Below are 22,169 nucleotides of genomic sequence, written 5' to 3' on the forward strand. Positions count from 1 at the left end.
CAGTTTTATTATTGTATTCTTTAATCTCCTTTTCCTATCGTTTAGGTTAGTCTGGTATAAGTGACATACTCTCAGGTAGTAAGTTCGTAATAAAATATATTTGTTAAGAAAATTGAGCCTACAAACAACAACAATCAAAATGTCTCTTCATGGCCTTTGGGGCCATAATTTACCCCCTTATGCTTTAAGCAGACTGCAGCCTGGTCTTCTGAAACCCTTTGAACTGCATACAATACATGTACTAAGGAATCCCAGGAAAGAAGCCCTACTGCTAGTTCGGGTAGTCTACAAGTAGTAAGGAACTGGTTTGAGGATGGCTGGGAAGGGACTTCAGCAAACTGAGGGCCCCTGGGAACTATGCAGAGACAAACCCTGTCAACAAGACACTAGCGCCTTCATTGACACTTCAGACAAATGCTGCACATCACAGCTGACCCCCTCATGGCTACTGGGCCATTTCGTATTGCCAGGATGGCCTCTGTCAAGATGCCAGTGGCAGAGTACCAGAGCCCTCCTGCCTCCAACTTGAACCATACTACAGCCAACCATGGGAAACAGACCTCCCCAAACTTCAATGCTACCTTCCAACTGTGGAGTTCTGGTTTTGATGGCTGTCAAATTTGCTCTGGGGTTTACTCCAACTGGAGAATCTTGAAAACTTTTGATGTCTTAAAAATAAATAAATAAATAACATCGCCTATGGCGCCCCTGGGGAAAAAACACCACCACTGTTCATATCCACAATTTGCCAGGAATAAGGCTGTCTCTGGAACCCTTCCTTCTTGACTCTAGCTGCCCTATTTTCTAATTCCTTAAGGTAGAAGATTCTTTCATCCTTCTTTTCCTTTTTCCCCTTTTATGGGGACATCAGGCTACACCCCCAAGCTAACACAAAGAAAGAATTTCAGTGTTAACTGTATTGTACCGATTTAGTGATAACTTAAGTGTATGGATTAAGGTTTGTGTCTTCCAAACCTAACACACCCCGAAACTCACACTGCTCTACATGCATTTAATTTTTTAAATGTGGTTTTCAACCACAAACCATAAGATTCGCCATCTTAAAAAAATTGCTGTCTTAACCACCTTTAAAGTGTACCAGACAGTGTTGTTACTGTCGTCATCCAAGGCTGCAACTTGTCTGGGTTTCCGTCATCTCGTTATCTCGTTAATTGCAAGCCATTAAAAGGCCCAAAAAGGTTCTTGCTACCCATCATCGCATATTCAAGACACACGACGCGGTCTTTTAGGCACTTGTCTTGAACTCATACTTATTTTAAAACCAACCACAAGTTCTCTTTCTCTTCCAGCAAACGGGAGGCGTTGCAATATTAGGAAAGCCGCAGCTAGCATGTGTGAAACTGCAGACAGTAAACACAGACTAGAATCCTTACCATGCCACGAGCCTCTGCTAGCTTTCTGGGCCTGGGTTTTCTGATTGGGAGGATGAATAGGAGTATTGCAGGGTCTTTGCAACAGACATAACATGATGTCAAGGACAGAGAAAGCACTGGGCAAACCCGAACTGTTAATGTGACTACCAGTTTAAGGGCGACTCTTATTAGAGAAATGAGATGGATCTCATTTAGCCATGAGAGTAGCCAGGCAGCAACTCCCCATCTCCACTGCGAGGCGCAAGGGAGGGGCTGGAAGCCCCGCCCCGTACGCTACGTTCAGTTGTCTAGGCAACGCACCTCACCGCTGGGTGGCTGCCGGAGTGACGCCAGCGTCTTTAACTAAAGGCTCTCAGACCACGCTAGGCTGAGAGATGACTGAGGAGGATACGGAAAGCGTGGCCACTGAATCCCAGACAGAGGAAGATGGCGAGCTGCCTGTCATCCAATTGTGCGGGCTGGTGGAGGAGCTCAGGTACCGGCACCGTGGCCTCTTCGGCTTCGGCTGTGACCTGCGGACCACTCATGTCTACGCTGAACCCCGCCGGGGACACAATCCGCTACCGTGGAGAAGGAACCTGTGTTTGCCTGGTTACCCTTCCTTGCTCCTTGCCTGCTCCTGAGCCAATAAGCCACTGATGGAGCCGGCATTGGGTGAAGGGGCAAGGGAGTGGAGCAGCCTTGCAAAGACCAGAGAGGATTTAGTAACACTAGAGCTTTGGCTTGCTGTCTCTTTGGGCTCTCCCGGCCTGCATCAGGTGGTCTCCTAAGCCCTTTTCCAAAGTTAATATTAAGATAAAATTAATATGGTGGCTAGGTGGAAACACGCTATTGAAATTATTTGATTGAGGCTTCATGGGCTGAGAAGGTTTAAGCATGGAGGTGTATGGTGAGGAATGATTGGTCCAGTGCTCTGTAGTTTCCTGTTTTCCCTCTACCACAGCAAGTTAACTGGATGCGAAGTTCCCATGATGTAGTGAGGTGCTGCGTACAATGTATTGATACTACACAGTACCCTGTTTCTGGCAGCCACAATAGTTGTTTTTTTTGTTTTTTGTTTTGTTTTGTTTTGTTTTGTTTTTCGAGACAGGGTTTCTCTGTGTAGCCTTGGCCATCCTGGACTCACTTTGTAGACCAGGCTGGCCTCGAACTCACAGCGATCTGCCTGCCTCTGCCTCCCGAGGCGTGGGCCACCACGCCCGGCTCAGTTGTTGGTTTTTTATACATCTGTAAATAGTTTATGCCAGAATCGAGGGATGATTACTAACTGCCATTTTGAGTGTCCGTCATATGCCACAGCCTTATTATATATATATATGATACAGCCGTTCTAGCAGCTACACACTTTCTGAAGTTTCTTTTTGAGCGTCTATAATAACTGCCAGTCTTACATAGGATACAGTCATCCGAAGAGGTACACACTTTCTGAACTTTCCTTCCCCAAGGTCATGCAGCAGAGATTTAGACTCAGGGGCCCCTGGAAGGCGCCACTGAGAATATGATATGTGCTGAAAAGGCAAGATGTCTTTATTTTCCTCTGTTTTCCACTGGGATTCTGCACTAATTTCAAAATTCAGGAATCAGTTTAACACTACATGTAGGTCTCGATGCCACCATCTGTTCTGTATACGTTTGTATGTATATATGTGCATACAGACAAAATGGGAAAGTCTTAGGACTGGGGCTGTAGCTCACTGGTAGAGCCTCTGCCTAGTATTCCCAGAGCTTTGGGTTCAATCTCAGTAACACACACACACACACACACACACACACACACACACACACACACTAAAGTTGGGCATGGTGTCTCACACTTTTAGTCCCAGCAGCAGTGAGGCAGCAGATTTATGTGAATTCAAGGTCAACCTTAGTCCATGTAGCACAGGTTCCAGGCTAGCCAGGGCTACGCAGTGATACCTTGTATCTTAGTTACTTTTCTATTGCTGTGGCAAAACACTATGGCCATGGCAATTTATAGAAGAAAGCACTTCGTTTAGGGGCTCAGTGCTCCAGAGGGTTAGGTAGGGTTCATGGTGGGAAACATGGCCATAGACAGGCAAGCATGGTTGCTGGGACAGTAACTGAAAGCATTCATCTGATCTACGAGCGCAAGCAGAGAGAGAGAGAGAGAGAGAGAGAGAGAGAGAGAGAGAGAGAGAGAGAGAGAGAGAGAGAGCAGTATCTGTATCTAGGACTGGTGTGGTCTTTTGAGACTTCGCAGCCAATGACATACCTCCTCCAAAGGGTCACACCTCCTGATCCTTCCCAAACAGTCCCACCAGCTGGAGACCAATCATTCAAACATGTGAGCCTAAGGGAGCCATTCTCATTCAAACCACCACGCCCAGTCTCCAAACAAACAAACAAACAAACAGGCAAACAAACAAACAAACAAGCAAGCAAACAAGCAGACACAAAAGGCAAGTTTTATGTATGAGTAGTAGTTATGAAGGTCATAATCTTGGCATATACAAGATAAGCTAGACATACTTTCTTTGGTTGTTTAAAAACCACTGTTCATCCTGGCGGTGGTGGTGCACGTCTTTAATCTCAGCACTTGGGAGGCAGAGGCAGGCGGATTGATGTGAGTTTGAGGCCAGCCTCGTTTCCAAAGCGAGTCCAGGACAGTCAAGGCTACACAGAGAAACCCTGTCTCGAAAAAACAAAAACAAACAAACAAAAAGCAAAAAACCCCCACTGTTCAATTCTTCTTCCATTTATGATAAATGTCCAGTGGAATTTCTAGTCTGTTGGGGCCTGGTGGTAAAAGAGCGGAGAAACACAAGCCAAAGGAAGCATCTAAAGATGGCGGATGGGTGTAGATATCTTCAAGACAGTGGTCATTCAGAAGTCTTTTACAAATGGCTTAGATGATATCTGAAGGTGGGACCAGCAGAACGCTAGCACCCTGAATCTTGTGGTTTGCTAGACTCAGTAACCAAAAGATCCAATACACCAGCAGCAATACGTGGCCCAAAGCTGACCTCAGGTCACTGAACTTCCTGTCACTACCCTTAAAGAAAGGGGATGTGATTATACCGGTTGTATTAGGTGAAGAAAGGAAACCACCAAGAGGTCGCGTGTCTTACAGAATGTGTAAGACACGTGTGGCCGGTGATGTGCCCAATACTGATCATCTGGGGGTGCTGCTCATAGAATTCATCTAGGTACCCTGTATCTTGCAGCTATGGAAACTCGGCTCTCAAAACAGAAACAGAGATGTTCGAGAAATATTACTGTAGACTGGAACCCAGGGACCACCGAATGCCACGGTTATCGGAATATAAAATATCAGCGGCAGAATTTTCACAGGTACACAAGGGAAGGGTGAACATGGTTTCATCCCCTGTCTGCTCTCCAGAAATGCAAATCGCATTTGCCCTCTGCCTTCGGTGTGCCTTCTTGGGCCGAATGGCCATAGGACTGCCTGCTGCACTTTCTGATTCTCTCTTCCTGTCTAGTTCCTTTCAAGTGAGGAACTCCTCCCCCTCAGTAGCTGACTCTTTGGGAATACTTTAGTTTATATGGAAGGATTCCAGAAGGCTTGTATAGTGGGGCAAACCTGTAATCCCTGTAAGCACGTGGGAGGCCAAGGAAGGAAAGCTGTTGAGTTTGAGGTCAGCTCAGCTACATAATAAGATCATGTCTCAAAACAAACAAACAAACAAACAAACAAAAACCAAGGGCTGGGACTGTAGCCCAGGGGTAGAATGTTTGCCTGATAGACACAAAGCCTTGGGTTCAAACCCTTTTGCTGACAGCAACAACAACAACAACAAAAAAAATCCCTTTATTGGGAAACTCAGTTTACAAGGCTGCACATGCCTTTAATCCCAGAACTCAGGAAGCAAAGGCAAGTGAAGCTCCATGAGTTTTAGGTAGCCAGCATGGTCTATGTAGTGAGTTCCAGGCCAGCCAGGGATACACAGAGACACCCTGTCACAAAACAGCAACAGCCAACAAGGGCTGTCTAGCTACATAAATGTGTGAAGCGCCCATCGGCGGGTCTGATCTCAAAGGGCCAGTCAATGTAAGTTTATTCTCTGAGGCTCACACACACTTACTTTGAGGTTCACACCTTACCTGAACCACCTTCTATGATCATTGCCTTTAAGTGCCTAGAAAGTTCACGACTTTTGTCCATTTTGCTAAACATGGTGCCCTGGATACATTGCACTTCTGTGTTCATCTGGGGGCACAGAACAATGGGCTTTCCCTGGCCTGTACCCGAGGCGTTTCTATAATTCCTTCGCAAGGGAGATGTGAACCCTAACTATCCTATCCTAAGGTCCCAACACAAACCAAAGTACAAAATCCACTACAGTTCACCCTGGGGAACCAGTGGGTTTATTGTACTTTCTTACTTAGAGAGCAGGAGTGACTGGGAAGTCTCCACCCAGCATGGATGGTGGCGTCCCAGTGGAGCCTTCTCCCCAAGTCCTCTCCAGTCTATACACTCTTGCCCCTAATACAGACCTCATACAATTAGGGCAGAATTGCCTGCAGGTGCCTGGGAGGAGTGGCCAGAAACCTGGGTGAGGCTCCAGCGTCAACAGTCCACAGACCTGATTGTGATGGACTCTCAAAGGAAGATAGCACTATTCTCTCTCTCTCTCTCTCTCTCTCTCTCTCTCTCTCCAACCCCCCTCTCACACACACACACACATCAGCCTTTTCTTTTCTTTTTTTGTTTGTTTGAGACAGAGTTTCTCTGTGTAGCCTTGGCTGTCCTGGACTCCCTTTGTACACCAGGCTGGCCTCGATCTTACAGGGATCCACCTGCCTCTGCCTCCTGAATGCTGGCATTAAAGGCATGGAGCCACCACCACCTGGCTCTTTTCTTTTAATTAATTTTTATTTTATGTACATTGATATTTTGTCTGCATTTGTGAGAGAGTTGGATCCCCTAGAACTGGCGTTACGTATAGTTGTGAGCTGTGGGCACTGGGAATTGAACCTGGGTCCTCTGGAAGAACAAACGGTGCTCCTAACCTTTGAGCCATCTCTCCAACTATTCTCTTTGTTTTTGTTTTTGTTTTTTGAGACAAGGTTTCTCTGTGTAGCCTTGGCTGTCCTGGACTTGCTTTGGAGACCAAGCTGGCCTCAAACTCACAGCGATCCACCTGACTCTGCCTCCCGAGTGCTGGCATTAAAGGTGTGGGCCACCACTGCCCACCTTCCAACTATTCTCTTGATGGCAATAGTTCCACTGAGAGGATAGTACCTCACATTTTCACTCCCCAGTATTTCTACCCTTGAGACACATCAGATATAGTTCAACTTAGTGTCAAACATAAGCCTTGTGATATTTAGTGCAGGGCCTAAAGATGACTCTGGAAATGTCATTTCAGGGCTCACATCCAACATCTTTCCTTCACCCTGGCTCCCAGACTCCATCCAAGGTGGCTTCTTCTTCTTCTTCTTCTTCTTCTTCTTCTTCTTCTTCTTCTTCTTCTTCTTCTTCTTCTTCTTCTTCAGATCTATTTATTATGTATATAGTACTGCATGGACACCTGCAACCAGAAAAGGGCACCAGATCTCATTATAGATGGTTGTGAGCCACCATGTGGTTCCTGGGAATTGAACTTAGGACCTCTGGAAGAACAGCCAGTGCTCTTAATCTCTGAGCCATCCCTCCAGCCCCCCAAGACACCTTCTTGTAGGTCTCAGCGTTCATTTCGATGACTCCGCCTGACTTTGACCCTGACTTGGTTTTGTCTGGATTACAGTTACGAGGTAGGCGTAAATCCAAGATCCGCACAGGCATGGACCGTTTGACAGGCCTCACTGTAGATCAAAAGCTTGACCTTGTACAGAAGGAGCTGGAAGACTCCAGAGATGAAATACGGCACATGCGGGCCAATGCGGAACGGGACCTGCAACACCATGAGGTATCCTCCTTCTCCCTGGGGTCCACCCCTCCGCCTGTAGGGTGTTCATGTCATTGCCTGTCCTTGGGAAGAGACCCAGGGGGATGAGACAAATGAAGGACTTACCTTTACAGAACTTACCAATATCTGTGTGTATGCAACAACCTTTAAACTTCCTTTAATAGAAAATATCAAAAACACTCCAGCATAAAGAATGATCATCACCAACCCCTATGTACTTGACACCAGATTTGACACTCATTGGTTAAGACCACTCTGGTTCCCCTATCCTCACTAGAATGTTAGGAAGTGAGCCTAGGCATATTGTCTTATCGTAAATATTTTATCATCTGTCTCTAAGATATGAATCTTTTTAAAAGGGTAGCCTTGGGTGGGAATAGATGGCTCAGTGATTAAGAGCACTTGTTGCTTTTGGGGAAGACTGGGATTCAATTCCCAGCATCACATGGTGTCTCATAACCATTTATAACCCCAGTTCCAGGAGATCTGAACCTTCTGGCCTTTGAAGGCTCCAGGCACACATGTGGTATACATACATACACACAAGCAAAGCACTCATATATACATAAAAATAATAAAATAAGTATAACCATTGCAAGCCCTCAAGTTTTTTTTTCAATAACTTTTTTTTTTTTTTCTGAGACAGGGTTTCTCTGTGTAGTCTTGACTGTCCTGGACTTGCTTTGTAGACCAGGCTGGCCTCGAACTCATAGCGATCGGCCTGCCTCTGCCTCCCGAGTGCTGGGATTAAAGGCGTGCACTACTACAGCCCAGCTGCAATAACTTTTAATAACACAGGACTTTAAGGTCTAAGTGAGTGAGTTTGGTGTATACGTGCTAGTCAGCCATTATATACCATGTGTACAGTCATGAAGCTGACTTCTGGACCCCAGCACATCCACCCTCCTTGAGTCTAATAAAGTCAGCCTCCCAGTGAAGAAACAACTCTATTCACTTGATTCTCCATGAGATGAAGTTATTGGCTTGCCTTTGATACCCACGAGGACGATAAATAAGCATTCCTTAGCATAGGATGTGGCACAGCCTTGAAGAAGGGTGTCCTTCAGGAAAGGGAAAAGAAGAATATCACCAGTGAGGTGGAAGTCATGAGAAGGAAGTGACGTAGGAACAAGCTTGGCAAACTCTATATTGAGTAGTCCAGTTTGGGAATCAGGTTAAGTACAATAAGGAGACCTAAGCGCTAGGTAGAGGGTTTTTGAAACTTTTCATGTCCTAGAAAGCTGGATCCCACTGAGGATTACTGAGCAGAAAAACAACATGCTAAAAGCCGCATGTAAGGGGTCTGGTGCTCCCACGTGGGAAGACTGGAGTCTGAGGTGAAGACGCTGTTTATTGTTGACAAATCAGGAAAGACTGGACTAGCATGATTTACTGTGTGGCTTAGATGCCTTCTTATTTTATCCTCTAAAGGGGGGGGGGGAGAGAGAGAGAGAATGTGTGTTCATGAGTCTGTGTATATGTTTCAATATTCAATGCAGTCCATATTTGTCATAGAATATTTTAATTAGTGTTTTAAAGATTTATTTATTCTTATTTCATAAGTGTGAATGTCTGCCTGTATGTGTGTCTATGCATCACATGTATGTCTGGTGCCCATGAATGCCAGAAGAGGGTATCAGGTTCCCCGGAACTGGAGTTAACGTAGAGTTGTGAGACAGCATGTGGGTGCTGGGAACAGAACAAGAGTCCCCTGCAGGAGCAGCCGGTGCTCTATCTACCTCACCACCTCTCACGTCCTATTACAGAACATTTAAAATATACAGGTAAGCTAAAGGAACATTTGAAAACACAGCGCTGCCGTCTCGGTAGAAGTAATTACTATTCACAATGGGGTTTGTCTCCTTCTGGAGTTCAGATACGTTTCTGTACACACCTAGATTTTCTTTTAAGAGCTGTCATATTCTTTCATGAAGCATACCTGTTGCTTAGCACTGTCCTGCTATGCCAATATACAGCTTTCCCTTACCTGCAGACAGCATGCTCCAAGTTGTCCCACGGAGCCCTGAAACCTTGGCTACTGACAAACCCTATACTATATTTTCCTCTACAAACATTGTAATAACTTCTAACTTATGCACTGGGCATAGTACAAGGTTAACAATAACCAACATAGAATATAGCAATTTTAACAATAAACATTAATAAAATTCCAGCATCATTTCTTTTGCATTTCAGGGCCCTTATTAAGTAAAATAAGGACCATCTAAACACCAACAATGAAGTCTGCCATCTCCCTACAAGTCAGTGGATAACCTAAGTGACCTCATTGACTAATGGGAGGCTACCATGTCTAACAAGATGATGAAGGATGACTTGTGTCTCAGGTGGAACAGACTTATACACAAATTAAAACCTGAATTGGTTATCTCTTGAATTTTCTGTTTACTTATCTTCAAATGGCTGTTCTGCAGATACAGAAAATGCAAATAAAGGATTTCTGTGCAAATATATTCATTTGCAGTATTTTCCTTCAAGCTACACAAAGCATATCACCTCACTCATTAATTCATCATCTCTCTAGATTTTTTTTGTTTGTTTGTTTTTGTTTTTGTTTTTTGAGACAGGGTTTCTCTTGTAGTCTTGGCTGTCCTGTGCTCACTTTGTAGACCAAGTTGGCCTTGAACTCACAGAGATCCACCTGTCTCTGCCTCCCGAGTGCCGGGATTTAAGGCAGGAGCCACCGTGCCGAGTTCATCTCTCTAGATTTAAGTGTGATTGCTACTTTGCATTGCATTAGCTCAAGTTTTGGTGGTATTGTGTTATTTTGAAACAGGGTCTCACTTTGTAGCCCAAGCTAGGCTTGAACTCATGGCAGTTTCTCTGCCTCATCCCCTCAAGTGCTTGGATTATAGGCATGTACCACCACACCCAGATTTTCCATATTATTTGTCTTGACCTTTAATAGACAAATAATATTCCCAATATGCAAATAGTGATTGATAACTGGACTTGGTTTTGTTGGTTTGCCAGCTCTCATGGAGCTGGCACTTTGTTTGTTTTGTTCTTTGTGTTTTTTGAGCCAGGGTTTCTCTAATGTATCTCTGGCTGTCCTAGAACTCACTTTGTAGATCGGGCTGGTCTTGAACTTAGACATCTGCCTGCCTCTGTCTCCCAAATTCTGTAATTAAAGGTGTGGGGTACCACCACCCAGCATACATGTTTTTTTTTTTTAAATAGTAGTTATTATATAATCAGGCTTGCACTAAAAGCTATCTTTTTTAAGCCTAAGAAGAAACATTGGCCTTGAGACAGAAGGCAGTGAGGACACAGGTGCTCTTGGAAGATGTGCTGTTGAAGCTGAAACTCTGGCCTCCCTCGTTCTGACCCTTCTAGGCTATCATCGAGGAAGCTGATATTCGGTTGTCTGAAATTCAGAGAGCGGTGCATGACTTTGAAAAAGATATTGTGAAAACTATATCCAAGAAGAAAGGAAGCATTTTGGCTACTCAGAAAGTGATGAAATACATCGAGGATATGAACCGCCGGAAGGTGAGTTACTGGCAGTTAGAGCTTGAGCTTGAAGAATCAATTTTTTTTTTTAAAGATTTTTTTTTTTTTCGAGACAGACAGGGTTTCTCTGTGTTATCTTGGCTGTCCTGGACTCGATTTGTAGACCAGGCTGGCCTCGAACTCACAGCAATCCGCCTGCCTCTACCTCCTGAGTGCTGGGATTAAAGGCGTGCACCACTACGCAAGAATCAATTCTTAAACCGGGCTTGGTGGTGCACGCCTTTAATCCCAGAACTCAGGAGCCTGACAGAGGCAGACGGATCTCTGTGAGGTCCAGGCCAGCTTGATCTACATAGTGAGTTCCAGGACAGCCAGGAATATGTAGAGACCTTGTCTGAAAAAAAAAAAAAAAAAAAAAAGAAAGAAAGGGGAGGGGGCACCGGGAGGAAGGAAGGTAGGAAAAGAAAATAGGGTCCAGGGTCAGGGGAGTGGGGAGAATCAATTCTTTTTTTTTTTTTTCTTTTTCTTTTCAATTCATCTTTATTTTTGAGAATCAATTCTTAAACCTTTTTCATCTCCTTCCTGTAAGGAGATGGACTCACACTGACATGAAAGATGGAGGGGAACTGTGTGAAGAGCATATGCTTTCAACTGCATGTAGTGTCATGTAGTATGTTAATTAAGCATGTCAACCTGTGCCAAGAAGAGACTTGATACCCTATGAGCATATACAGGGGGAGGTAATCCCCCTCAGGAACAGTCATAGGGGAGGGGAATAATGGGAAAATGGGGCGGGGGAGGGAAGAATGGGAGGATACAAGGGATGGGATAAACATTGAGATGTAACAAGAATAAATTAATAAAAAAATTAAAAAAAAAAAGCATGTCAACCTAGGGTCAGTTGAGCAGGGCTCTTAATTATTTTTTTTAAGATTTATTTATTTATTTTATGTATATGAGTTCTATCTGCACATATACCTGCAGGCCAGGAGAGGGCATCAGGTCATATTATAGATAATTATGGGCTACCATGTGGTTGCTGGGAATTGAACTCAGAACCTATGGGAGAGCAGCCAGTGCTCTTAACCACTGAGCCATCTCTCCAGGCCAAGGAGTCTTAATCCTAACACACTATGAAAGATAGAAAGTTTGCAGCCTACTATCGGAACAAAAGGCCAACGAATCCCAAGAGTGTATTGTCAGTAAAGGCCCTAGTAGTAGCACCAACACCCTAGTCATGCCAAGTGCTGAAGTGCTGTAGAACTCTGACCAACCTCTGCATCTCGGATTCCAGGGAAATGCCATCTTAACAGCAGTTTGGGCAGAATTAAGATGGCTGGAAAGAAATGACTGAATGCTAATGCTCAAGGTCTGCTTTGTAGTACTGATTTACTGTTCAGATCAACAGGGGAAAAGATGAGTAATTGATTAAAATGTGCTTTTTTTTTTTTTTAAGGATAGTATGAAGGATAAATTATGTTTGAAAAATGTTTCTCTCAAAGTTCAGAAGAAAAAGATGCTTTTACAATTGAGGCAGGTACGTGGTCTTTCTTTCTTTCTTTCTTTTAAAAAAGGTAATCTGCTGGCTGCGGTGGTACACCCCTGTAATCTCAGCACTCGGGAGGCTGAGGCAGGCAGATCACTGTGAGTTTGAGGCCAGCGTAGTCTACGAAGCAAGTCCAGGACAGCCTAAGCTACACAGAGAAACCCTGTCTCAAAAACAAACAAACAAAAAACAAAAACAAAAAACCAATAAATAAATAAAAAGGTAATCTAAGTGTCTTAGTTAGGGTTTTATTGCTTTGGAGCGATACCATGACCATGGCAACTCTTATAGAGGAAGTCACTTAAGTGGGGCCAGTTACAGTTTCAGAGGTTTGGTCCACTATCATCATGTTGGAAAGCATGGCAACACACAGGCCAGCATGGTGCTGGAGAAGGAGCTGAGAGTTCTACGTCTGATCAGCAGAAGGAGACTGTATGGGAGCATATGAGACCTCAAAGCCCACCTCTGCAGTGACACACTTTCTCCAGCAAGACCATGCCTCCTAATAGTGCCACTCGCCATGGGCCAAGCATTCAAGCATTCAAACACATGAGTCTGTGCGGGCCATGCTTATTCAAGCCCCTGACAATGATTCCTGTCCTAGTCACTGGAATCTTTGAACAGGTGTTTTTTGTTTCTTTGGTTGGTTTTTGTCTTTTTTGTTTGTTTGTTTGTTTTTACAAAGTAGAACTTCGCAGTTATTAATTTATGGGTCTTGAGATGGGAGATGTTTTAGTTTCGTTTCTGTTACTGTGATAAAATATCTTGAGAAAAAGCATCTTAGGGTGGGAAGGACATTTTTTCAGCGTATAGTTGCAGGTTATGGTCCATCACCACGGGAAGCCAAGGCGGCAGGTACTTCAAGCAACTGGTCACATCCCATCCAGATTTCTCTTCTCTAGTCAAGAGCAGAAGAAAAAAATGACTACACACATGCTTGCTTCCTTGTTTGTGCTCAGCTGCATTTCTGCACTCAATACAGTTCAGGACCCTTTGCCTAGGGGATGATGCTACCCACAATGGGCTTGGTCTCCCCACATGTTAAGCCTAATTAAGACTCCTCCACTGGCCACCCCAATGTAGGCAAACCCTTGTTGAGATGCTGGGTGATTTTAGGTTGTGTCAACTGGACAATTAAAGCTGACCCACACAGTAGAAGATCTTGGATTACCCGGCTGCACCAAACATAACTTCCCTCCTATGAGAGAAAGGGAAGAGGGAGAGAGGAAATATAACAAGCAGAAGTCAAAGTGATGATAATTGTGATTGTGAACCCACTCAATCTCCAGAATGAGAAACGAATACACCTGTGTGCGTTTAAGCCACTGGGTTTGTAGCAGTTTGTTGCTGCGGCCAGAAGAAACCAGTATGGCTTCTGGGCAGGCACATTTAAGGTTTTCTATAAACAAAATTAGCTTGAGATTCCTACGACACATATGGCTTTTTGAGGAATGTGGCCAAGTGGCATCATTACACTGTGCAGTGGTGTTTCAACAGTTGACTTCAAGGGCTCCCAATTAAAGGCAGGAGGGCTGATGTGGCCCAAGGATTCTGGAATATTGTCTATAGCTCCATCATTTCCTTGCCCAATGTTTTTATCATTATATCAAATGTGGCCACTGATGGCATGGGCCTCAGAGGTAGCTGTGAACAGTAACGTGGGACTGGGCAGACAATGTTCATGTCAGGCAACTATTGCTTGGTCGACTCAGGATCCAGAAAGACCTTGACAAGCTGGAGCAGCCCTAAGGGGACTAAGGAGAAGTGCAAGACTCCCCAAAATACCTGCCGAGGCACAGGCATAGAAAAGTCTATGACAATCAGTTCAGCAGGGGCCCAGGCTGTCCTAGAAACACAAAACAGAGCAAGAGGGACCGGCTCTGCTCTGTCCTTCTCCAGGCAGCCCTGCCAACGTGAACTCCACATTCGAAAGTAGCACTGTGGTGAGGGCAAGAGGAGGGAGGGTGGCTGTCTGTGCTTAAGGCTTCTGTGGAAAGGAATAGGCAGGGAGGGCTAGGAGAAGGAAGGCTGCCCAGGGGCTGCGTGCAGATGACAAGCTCCTGGTCTCCAGGGCTTTGTGCAGGCTTAGGCATCATGCCGAGGGGCTTGAAGCGAGGAGTATGCGGATATGCCATTGCTGCACGGATGTGAGCCCTATCGCTAAGCTCACAGGCTAATGGGGTGTAGTGTCCTGAGAAGAGGGCAGGCTCAACTCTGTATAAAGGGAATAAAGGTACGAGGGCCTAGAGTTATACTACTAGGGGATCAGTGAAGTCCTGGGTTGCCCTGAGTGCCGAAAACAAACTATGCACTATTGCTGAGTGAATGGTCTCTGGATTTAAGGAAATTGTGGCATTTGGGAGAGAGTAGCAACTCCACAAACAAGAGGGCCTGGGCCTGGCCAGGAAGTGGGGCACAGTTTGGAGAGGGACCTCAGATACTAACAAACCTACAAAAATGTAGACTCGAAGAAGGGGAACATCCGGGCAACCTTCTGTGGGTTTCCAGCTTTGAAAGTTGAGTGTATTTGTTTGCTTCTGAGACTGCCTTGCCACATATAGCCCGCTATGATTTCAATCCCACAGTTCTCCTGCCTCAGCCTCCCAAGTGCTGGGATTATAAGCTTGTGCCACCTAGCCCAGATTAAAAATCACTTTCAGCCAAGTGTGGTGGCGCACCCCTATAATCTCAGCACTCGGGAGGCTGAGGCAGGCAGATCTCTGTGAGTTTGAGGCCGGCCTGGCCTACAAAGTGAGTCCAGGACAGCCAGGGCTACACAGAGAAACCCTGTCTTGAAAAATAACTTTCAAATGGCCTGCTTTTTAGACTGGTTTTATAATTCTCTTGACCTACCACTTTCTCTGTGGGTGGTCTCCTCTGGCCTGGCCCTAGGGCTCTATGTGCCTCTGTTCCTCCCTTTTGCATTATATTGCTTAGGTGCCATCCTTGGCTTTTCTGTGAAGCCTTGAATATGTCCCTTGAGGCCCAGAGGCACCATGTTACATAAATAGCCAGCCCCAGTGCCTACTGCCATGCCAAGGCCCAGGACGTTTGCACACTATAGTGTCAGACCTCCAACATTCCACCAAATTGCAAGGTGGGGAGCATAAGCTAACGGTCAGCCCCTGACCTTGCCTCTGTTCTCTCTGAACCACAGAAGGAGGAGGTGGGCGAGGCCCTGCACGACGTGGTCTTTCAGCAGTTGAAAATCGAGAACGCTCAGTTTCTAGAGACGATTGAAATGAGGAATAAAGAACTGATCCAGCTGAAGCTAGCCTCTGGGAACACCCTGCAGGTTCTCAACTCCTACAAAGTAAGCCCCTCCCTCCTACAAAGTAAGCCCCTCCCCAACCCCACCCCCACCCCGGGCCAGGCACCCAGCTAGGCCTCAGCTTCCTCCAGCCACCTGCCCCATTTCGGGGAGGTCTCTGTGAACCTCAGCAGGTCACCCAGCCTGCGGGGCGTCTCCTGCTAGCCCCTGACTTCTTTTGACTTGGCAAAGCCTAGTGTCTTAAACATCCCCCAGAATGTTTTCACAATCCTAGCTGTGCATGAGGCCCAGCGGGGAGCTTTTTCCTCTTGAACACATATGTCTCTGCTCTAGTCCCACCCTGGCTGATTGAATTTAGGGGGTGAGGACCACGGATCTGACTTTGTTTTGAATTCCCCGGGTGATTTTTACGCACAGTGTTTGAAAGTGAACTACATTAGGGGCCCGTTTAATTGAGGTATTTATTCGGCACTTCGCTTAAAACTCTGCAAAGAAAAACAGTCTCGGCCATAAATCAGAAAACTACTAAATTATTTAACATCCGAATGCAATACTTTGGGGAGAGAAAAGAGGCACTATTAATCATTAAGCAGGGACTAGGGGCATAAACAGGGCCTATCCTCAGCACAGAGGTTCACAGAGACTTCCCTGAGGTGGGGCAGGTGGCTGTAGGAAGCCTAGCTGGGTGCCTAGCCTCAGCAGACCAAAGCCGTCTGGTCACCCTGTGAGTGGTGAAGCACTGCGGCGGCCAGCAAGATGAGGGTGAGTGTGTTGTGTGTGTCCCCGCTGCCACTTGTGAGCTAAGAATGGCTTTCGCTGAGAAGCACACGCATGTAATTGAATGATGGGGAACACTGCCAAACCAACTCAGAAAAACTGACCTGTCTTCTAGAAAGTCTACACACCACACACACACACACACACACACACACACACACACCCCTATAGATAAACATCGTCTTATTGTGTACATATATAAACAATACATATATACCATGTCCTACTATTTTAGTGTGCATGTGTGTGCTTGTGGACGAGTATGCCTTGGCATACATGTGGAGATGAGAGAACAGCGTACAAGAGTCAGCTCTCTCTACCATGCAAGTCGCAGAGATCAAACTCAGCATGGTAGACAGGTTACCCGCTAAGCCACCTCACCAGCGGTGTTTGAAAGTACTACACCCAGCTGTTCTGCTTTTACTTTCAACAGTAAAACGTTTGGGGCCTTTTCCCTCGTTAGCATAAGTAATTACTTAGTGCGTAAAATTTTGCCTCTGGTCCTGCAAGGCTGAAAGAGTTTACTATCCGGTCCTGCACAGAATGAGTTTGCTGGCTCTTGCGCCTTGTGCCTAGGTGACAATGGTGGCTGTAGCTTGGGTAGCTGACATGTAGACTTCATTTGGCCCACAAAAAAAAAAAAAAAAAAAAAGAAAGAAAGAAAGAGAGAGAGAGAGAGATTAACTGAGAGTTTGTAGCCAGGCACAGTAGCACGGTGTCCGTAATCCTAGCACTTGGGGGTGGGATGTGGAGGGTTGCTTGGGCTACACAGGGTAACCTTGCCTCCGAACAAACTAACGCTCCAAAAATCCTCCACAGAAAAAGCAAAACAAAGTGAGTTTGGCTATGTGAGACCAGACTCAACATTTTTCTTTACAAATCAAAAACAAAACAAAAAACTAACCTAAAGCAAAGATGCTGAGTGTTTTGGTGAGCTGGTGGGGACTGGCTGCCCAGTGTGCATCCCTCTGGGCCTCCTTCATCCTGCAGAGCACGAAGAGCTATTGAGCCAGCACTCTGAAACTCGTGTGTGATAAGCGAGCAGACTGTCCTCCTTTGCCTTATGCCCTCGGAACAGTGACTTCCAGATGAGACCAGTCCAGCGGGGTGGGGTGGGAGGGTGTCTTCCAGGTCCTCAATGCCTGGCTAGCTCACACCTTATCCCATGGAGACAGCTTAGCAACTCAGGGCCTGCCTGGACTTGTGGAGTTTGGGCAGTAGAGCTACGGTTTCCATGGTGAAGCTGCCAGGTTGCAGAGCCCGTCCTCTGCAGGACGGGTCACAGATGGCCAGCAGCACCGCTGGCCAGTCAGTCAGAATACTGCCTGTAAGCCTACTTTATGTGAAGGTGAACAGAGGTGGAGCTGAAAGAGATGCCCCCATGGACATCCGAGTGTGGGCTCAAGGAAGGAACCGAGGGAGAAGCTATCTTGCTTCTGCTGGCTTCTCTCATGTCCCAGTTCTCAGCTCTGTGGGAGAAACAGAGGCAGAACAATAGTGACTCTGGGAGTGTGACACACCTGGGATGGTGTGGTGGCCCTGCCGGGTTGAGTGGTGATGCTTCATCTGGTATAGGTACTTCATCTGCCAGAGGCAAGGTCCGTGGCTCACCCCTGGATGGAGCTTTGTGTGGTCTGTGCAGTGTGCCCAGAAGTAGAAGCAAGGCCTGCCCAAAGAAGGTACACAGCAAACAGCAGTTAAGTGCCAGCAGTTTGCCTGTGTATTTGGTGGTCATGGGAAGGTGAAAGGGAGAGCCATTTGGCACATGTATTGGCACATGTATTGGCATACGTATCAAACAGCCAAGTAAGAGACTTTGTTGAAAACATTCAGATTGGCTCTCCTCTATTGGCAGAACACCAATGCCCATGCCTGCCTGGGGCAGGGCCATATGCTCAGGGGCGCTGAGGCCATACAGGCAGATGTGCTCTCTTCTGTGACTCTCCTAGGTGAGCCTGAGTATGAGTGGTGCTGGTGCTCTCTCTGACTCCATGCCCTCAGGCCTGCCTCGTTGGTCCAGCAGGGCATAAGCACATGACTACAGCCACCATGAATCATCCTTCACTGACTTAAGTGAACTGGTAGCCTGAGGGGGATAGAATTTTAAGAGGTCCCCAGCCCCACTCACAGCTGCACACTCTGTGTAATGCAAATTGGGACTGGGCATGCAATGGCTTTGGGCAAGGGGCCATTTTTTTAAAAAGATTTATTTATGATTATGTACACAATGTTCTGCCTGCATGTACATCTGCAGGCCAGAAGAGCTCATCAGATCACATTATAAATGGCTGTGAGCCACCATGTGGTTGCTGGGAATTGAACTCAGGACCTCTGGAAGAGCAGTCAGTGCTCACAACTTCTGAGCCATCTCTCCAGCCCCAGGGGTCATTTTTTGACGCAACTCTGTGGCAAAGTTGACACTAAGAAAAGGAAGTGTCCGGGAGGCCTGATTCATCTCAGGAGACCATCAGAAGCAGATGCCCTTTCTTTCTTTCTTTCTTTCTTTCTTTCTTTCTTTCTTTCTTTTGAAGACCAGGCTGGCCTCCAACTCACAGAGATCCGCCTGCCTCTTCCTCCTGAGTGCTAGGATTAAAGGTGTGAGCCACCACGCCCGGCTTCCCATTACTGCTTTGAAAATAGAGGAGGCTACACTGAAGCCATCTTAGGTGGCCTCTAGGAATGGTATGAACCGATGACAGGCAGGAAGAAAACCCCCTAAATGCTATGACTTCAAAGCAATGCACTCTACCAACAACCACTGTCCTTAAGAGAGGCCCTCCAGACCCAGACACAAGCCATGGGCCTGGCCAACTCCCAGATTTCAGCCTGGTGGGCCCATGGGCAGAGAATCCAGCTGTACTCTGCGCAGGCCTCTGCCCTGGGTAAACAGAGATAAAGGCACAGCTGCCGGTTTAAGCATAGAATCTGAGGGTGCTTTCTGTTATACTGGAGAGCTGGGCCTGTCTTTTCTGTAGTGACCTCAAGTGGCTGACACTACCACGAGCTTCCCTCACACGGTTTGCATCCCGTGGCCCAACAGAGCACAGTCCATTCTGCCTTGCCTATCAAAATTGGGCAACTGTCTTTCCAGGCCCCTCCCACCCACCCCCAAGTAAAGCCCTGCCGAACACTGCTCTCGCCTTTGCACCTCACAGCTGACCCTCTTTGTCTGGTTTCTCATCTCACACAGGGTGGGGAATAGGGAAAGAGGCTTAAAGAAGTGAGGCCTGAAGGACCCCAGAGTGGATGGTTCCTGGGTGTCTAAGGTCCCCCAGGCAGGCGCCTCTGCTTTATCTACATTTTGAGGTTCTGGGGTAATGTCCTTGCACCATTCGCTTTCCATTGCACCTTCCAGCTCCTTTGGGACCCTCCTTCTCCTCACACTCTCCTTGCCCTCTCTTCCTTTTTCACAGATCCAAGTGTGACCTTTTCTTTCAGCTCTCTGTCCTCCTTCCTGTTGCCGGACACCCCCCAGCCCCGACCCCCCCCAGCATCAGCCTACCGTGCCCATCGGCACAGGTGCAGTCTTGGGATGGTTTTCGCCATGATTTTCTGCCTCCCTCACCTCCCTTGGCGTGGGCTGTGAGTGGGCTTCCTGGAGGTGGGGTGTGCCTCCGTCTCAGGCAGAGTGCATCCCAGCATTTCTGGAGACTTCCCTGCAGGGTAGGGCCCAGGGAGAGGGCAAAGAACCCACGAGGCAGTTCCTGCAGGATGCCAGCAGGCCCAGTTCCTTTAGGCGGAGGTGTGTGGTAGAGTTCAGAGGCTGAAGAATCACATTGTATCTGTTCAAATCCTGGCTCCCTTACTTTTAAATGGGGAGAGAGGTCGGTCGATTGGGGGCAGGGGGTTCCTTCTCCAGTAGGGAGCTCCTCTCTCTGCACCCTCGTGAGGTGGTCATGATAGCTGTTGAGTGACCTGCTCTCTACCGGGATTTCTGCTCCCAACCTAGCAAGGTGACCATATCAGTGTCGGAGAAGTTTAGCTACTTAAAGTTTCTGTTAGGAAGCAGTGGGGTAAGATTTGAGTTCTGTCGTTGGACCACTCTGTGTCTCCTCGGCTTCCTCCCAGCTGGTTCTTAGACACCAGATCTAGACACCTTCGGCTGACCCCAGTTGATATGAGTCTGCGTGGGTGGAGCGGATGACCTTGCTTCTCCCATCTCCCCCTCCCCACAGTTGTCAAAGGTCCCCTTAGGATGTGCCATGCTGGTGTGTTTCAGAACAAGCTTCATCGGGCAATGGAGATTTACAACAGTCTGGACAAGGAAATCATGATGAGAAATGACCTACTTGGGAAAATTGAAAGAGAAACCATACAAGTAGAGGAGGTAAGAGGACACAGTGTGCCATTTCTTTTCTTTTCTTTCTTTCTTCCTTTCTATTTTTGTTTTTGTTTTTGTTTTTGTTTTTTGAGACAGGGTTTTTCTGTGTAGCCTTGGCTGTCCTAGACTCACTTTATAGACCAGGCCGGCCTTGAGCTCACAGTGATCCACCTGCCTCTGCCTCCCGAGTGCTGAAATTAAAGGCATGTGCCACCACGCCTGGCTCACTGTGCCATTTCTGATGTTTGCCTCCACGAGGGTCACGGTCCACCAAGACCCCCACATCCTTGGTTATTAATCTAGAGGAGAAGCCCAGATCACAAAAATCAAAATAGCTTTGAGCCACAAAAGCAGACGCTAGACTTACAGTTCAGTGATGGTACATTTATTGCTGGGTGACGTCCTAGAGTTTGTTCACAAAGAAAACAGAGTCCACAGAACATGCCAGAGTACAACTTCCAGAGTTCCGAAGTTCTTTGTCTGTAGCCTTTTAAAAGTACATAACGCCTACAAGAAGACCATTAAGGCTGGCGGATCTGGACCCAGGCAGATCAGCTCAAACTACAGTACCAACCAAGGACAATGCATGCAGTAAACCTAGAACCCCTATCCAGATCTAGCCAATGGACAGCACATTCTCCACAATTGTGTGGAGAGCAGGGACTGATTTGGGCATGAACTCTGGTGCCCCCTATTAGACCACTTCCCCTTGGTGGGGAGACCTGGTGATACTCAGAGGAAGAGTAAACAGGCTACCAGGAAGAGACCTGATAGGCTATGATCTTATAGTGGGGGACGGGGTCCCCTTCTGTCACAGACCTAGGGGAGAGGAATGGGATAAAAGAGGGAGAGAGGGAGGGAAGGGGAATGGGAAGATACAAGTGAGGGGATAACAATTGAGATGTAACCTGAATAAATTACTTAAATAAAAAATTTAAAAAGTATGTAACATAGGGCTGGAGAGATGACTCAGAGGCTAAGAGCCAATGGCTGCTTTTCTAAAAGGTCCTGAGTTCAATTCCCTGCAACCACATGGTGACTCACAACCATCTATGAGATCTGGTGCCCTCTTCTGGCATGCAGGTATACGTGTAGGGGGAACATTGTATATACATAATAAAAAAATTGTTGTTTTGTTTTTTTGAGACAGGATTTCTCTGTGTAGCCTTGGCTGTCCTAGACTCCCTTTGTAGACTCACAGTGATCTGCCTGCCTCTGCCTCCCAAGTGCTGGAATTAAAGCCACCATAATAAATAAATAAATAAATAAAACTTTTAAAAAGTATGGTGCTGGGCGTGGTGGTGCACACCTTTAATCCTAGCCCTATTTTGACACCAACAGTCAAAGAGTGAAGAAGGGTGGGCAGAGTCAGCAGAGCGCATCAACTGCGCATGCTCTGAGCCTGTGTAGCTGAATATCTGTAACTGTAGTTAGTACACCAGGGTGTTGTCTAAAGAGGATGCTTCGGGAGGGCAGAGGAGACAGCTCACTGGCCTCT

General features: G+C 46.6%; 1 protein-coding gene across 1 annotated transcript in view; it reads left to right on the forward strand.

Moving 5' to 3' along the window:
- The first annotated feature begins 1,695 nt into the window (after positions 1-1,695).
- Ccdc113 (coiled-coil domain containing 113) overlaps positions 1,696-22,169 on the forward strand; it is a 28,478-nt gene continuing 8,004 nt past the window's right edge. Inside the window, exons 1-7 of the mRNA XM_051169354.1 lie at positions 1,696-1,869; positions 4,580-4,706; positions 7,124-7,285; positions 10,640-10,795; positions 12,213-12,293; positions 15,460-15,615; positions 20,570-20,677. Coding sequence (XP_051025311.1) covers positions 1,769-1,869; positions 4,580-4,706; positions 7,124-7,285; positions 10,640-10,795; positions 12,213-12,293; positions 15,460-15,615; positions 20,570-20,677 — 891 coding nt within the window. The 5' untranslated portion in view covers positions 1,696-1,768. The remainder of the gene's footprint in view (positions 1,870-4,579; positions 4,707-7,123; positions 7,286-10,639; positions 10,796-12,212; positions 12,294-15,459; positions 15,616-20,569; positions 20,678-22,169) is intronic.

This window comes from Acomys russatus, chromosome 26 (genome assembly GCF_903995435.1).
Source record: "Acomys russatus chromosome 26, mAcoRus1.1, whole genome shotgun sequence".
NCBI classification, from domain to species: Eukaryota; Metazoa; Chordata; class Mammalia; order Rodentia; family Muridae; genus Acomys; species Acomys russatus.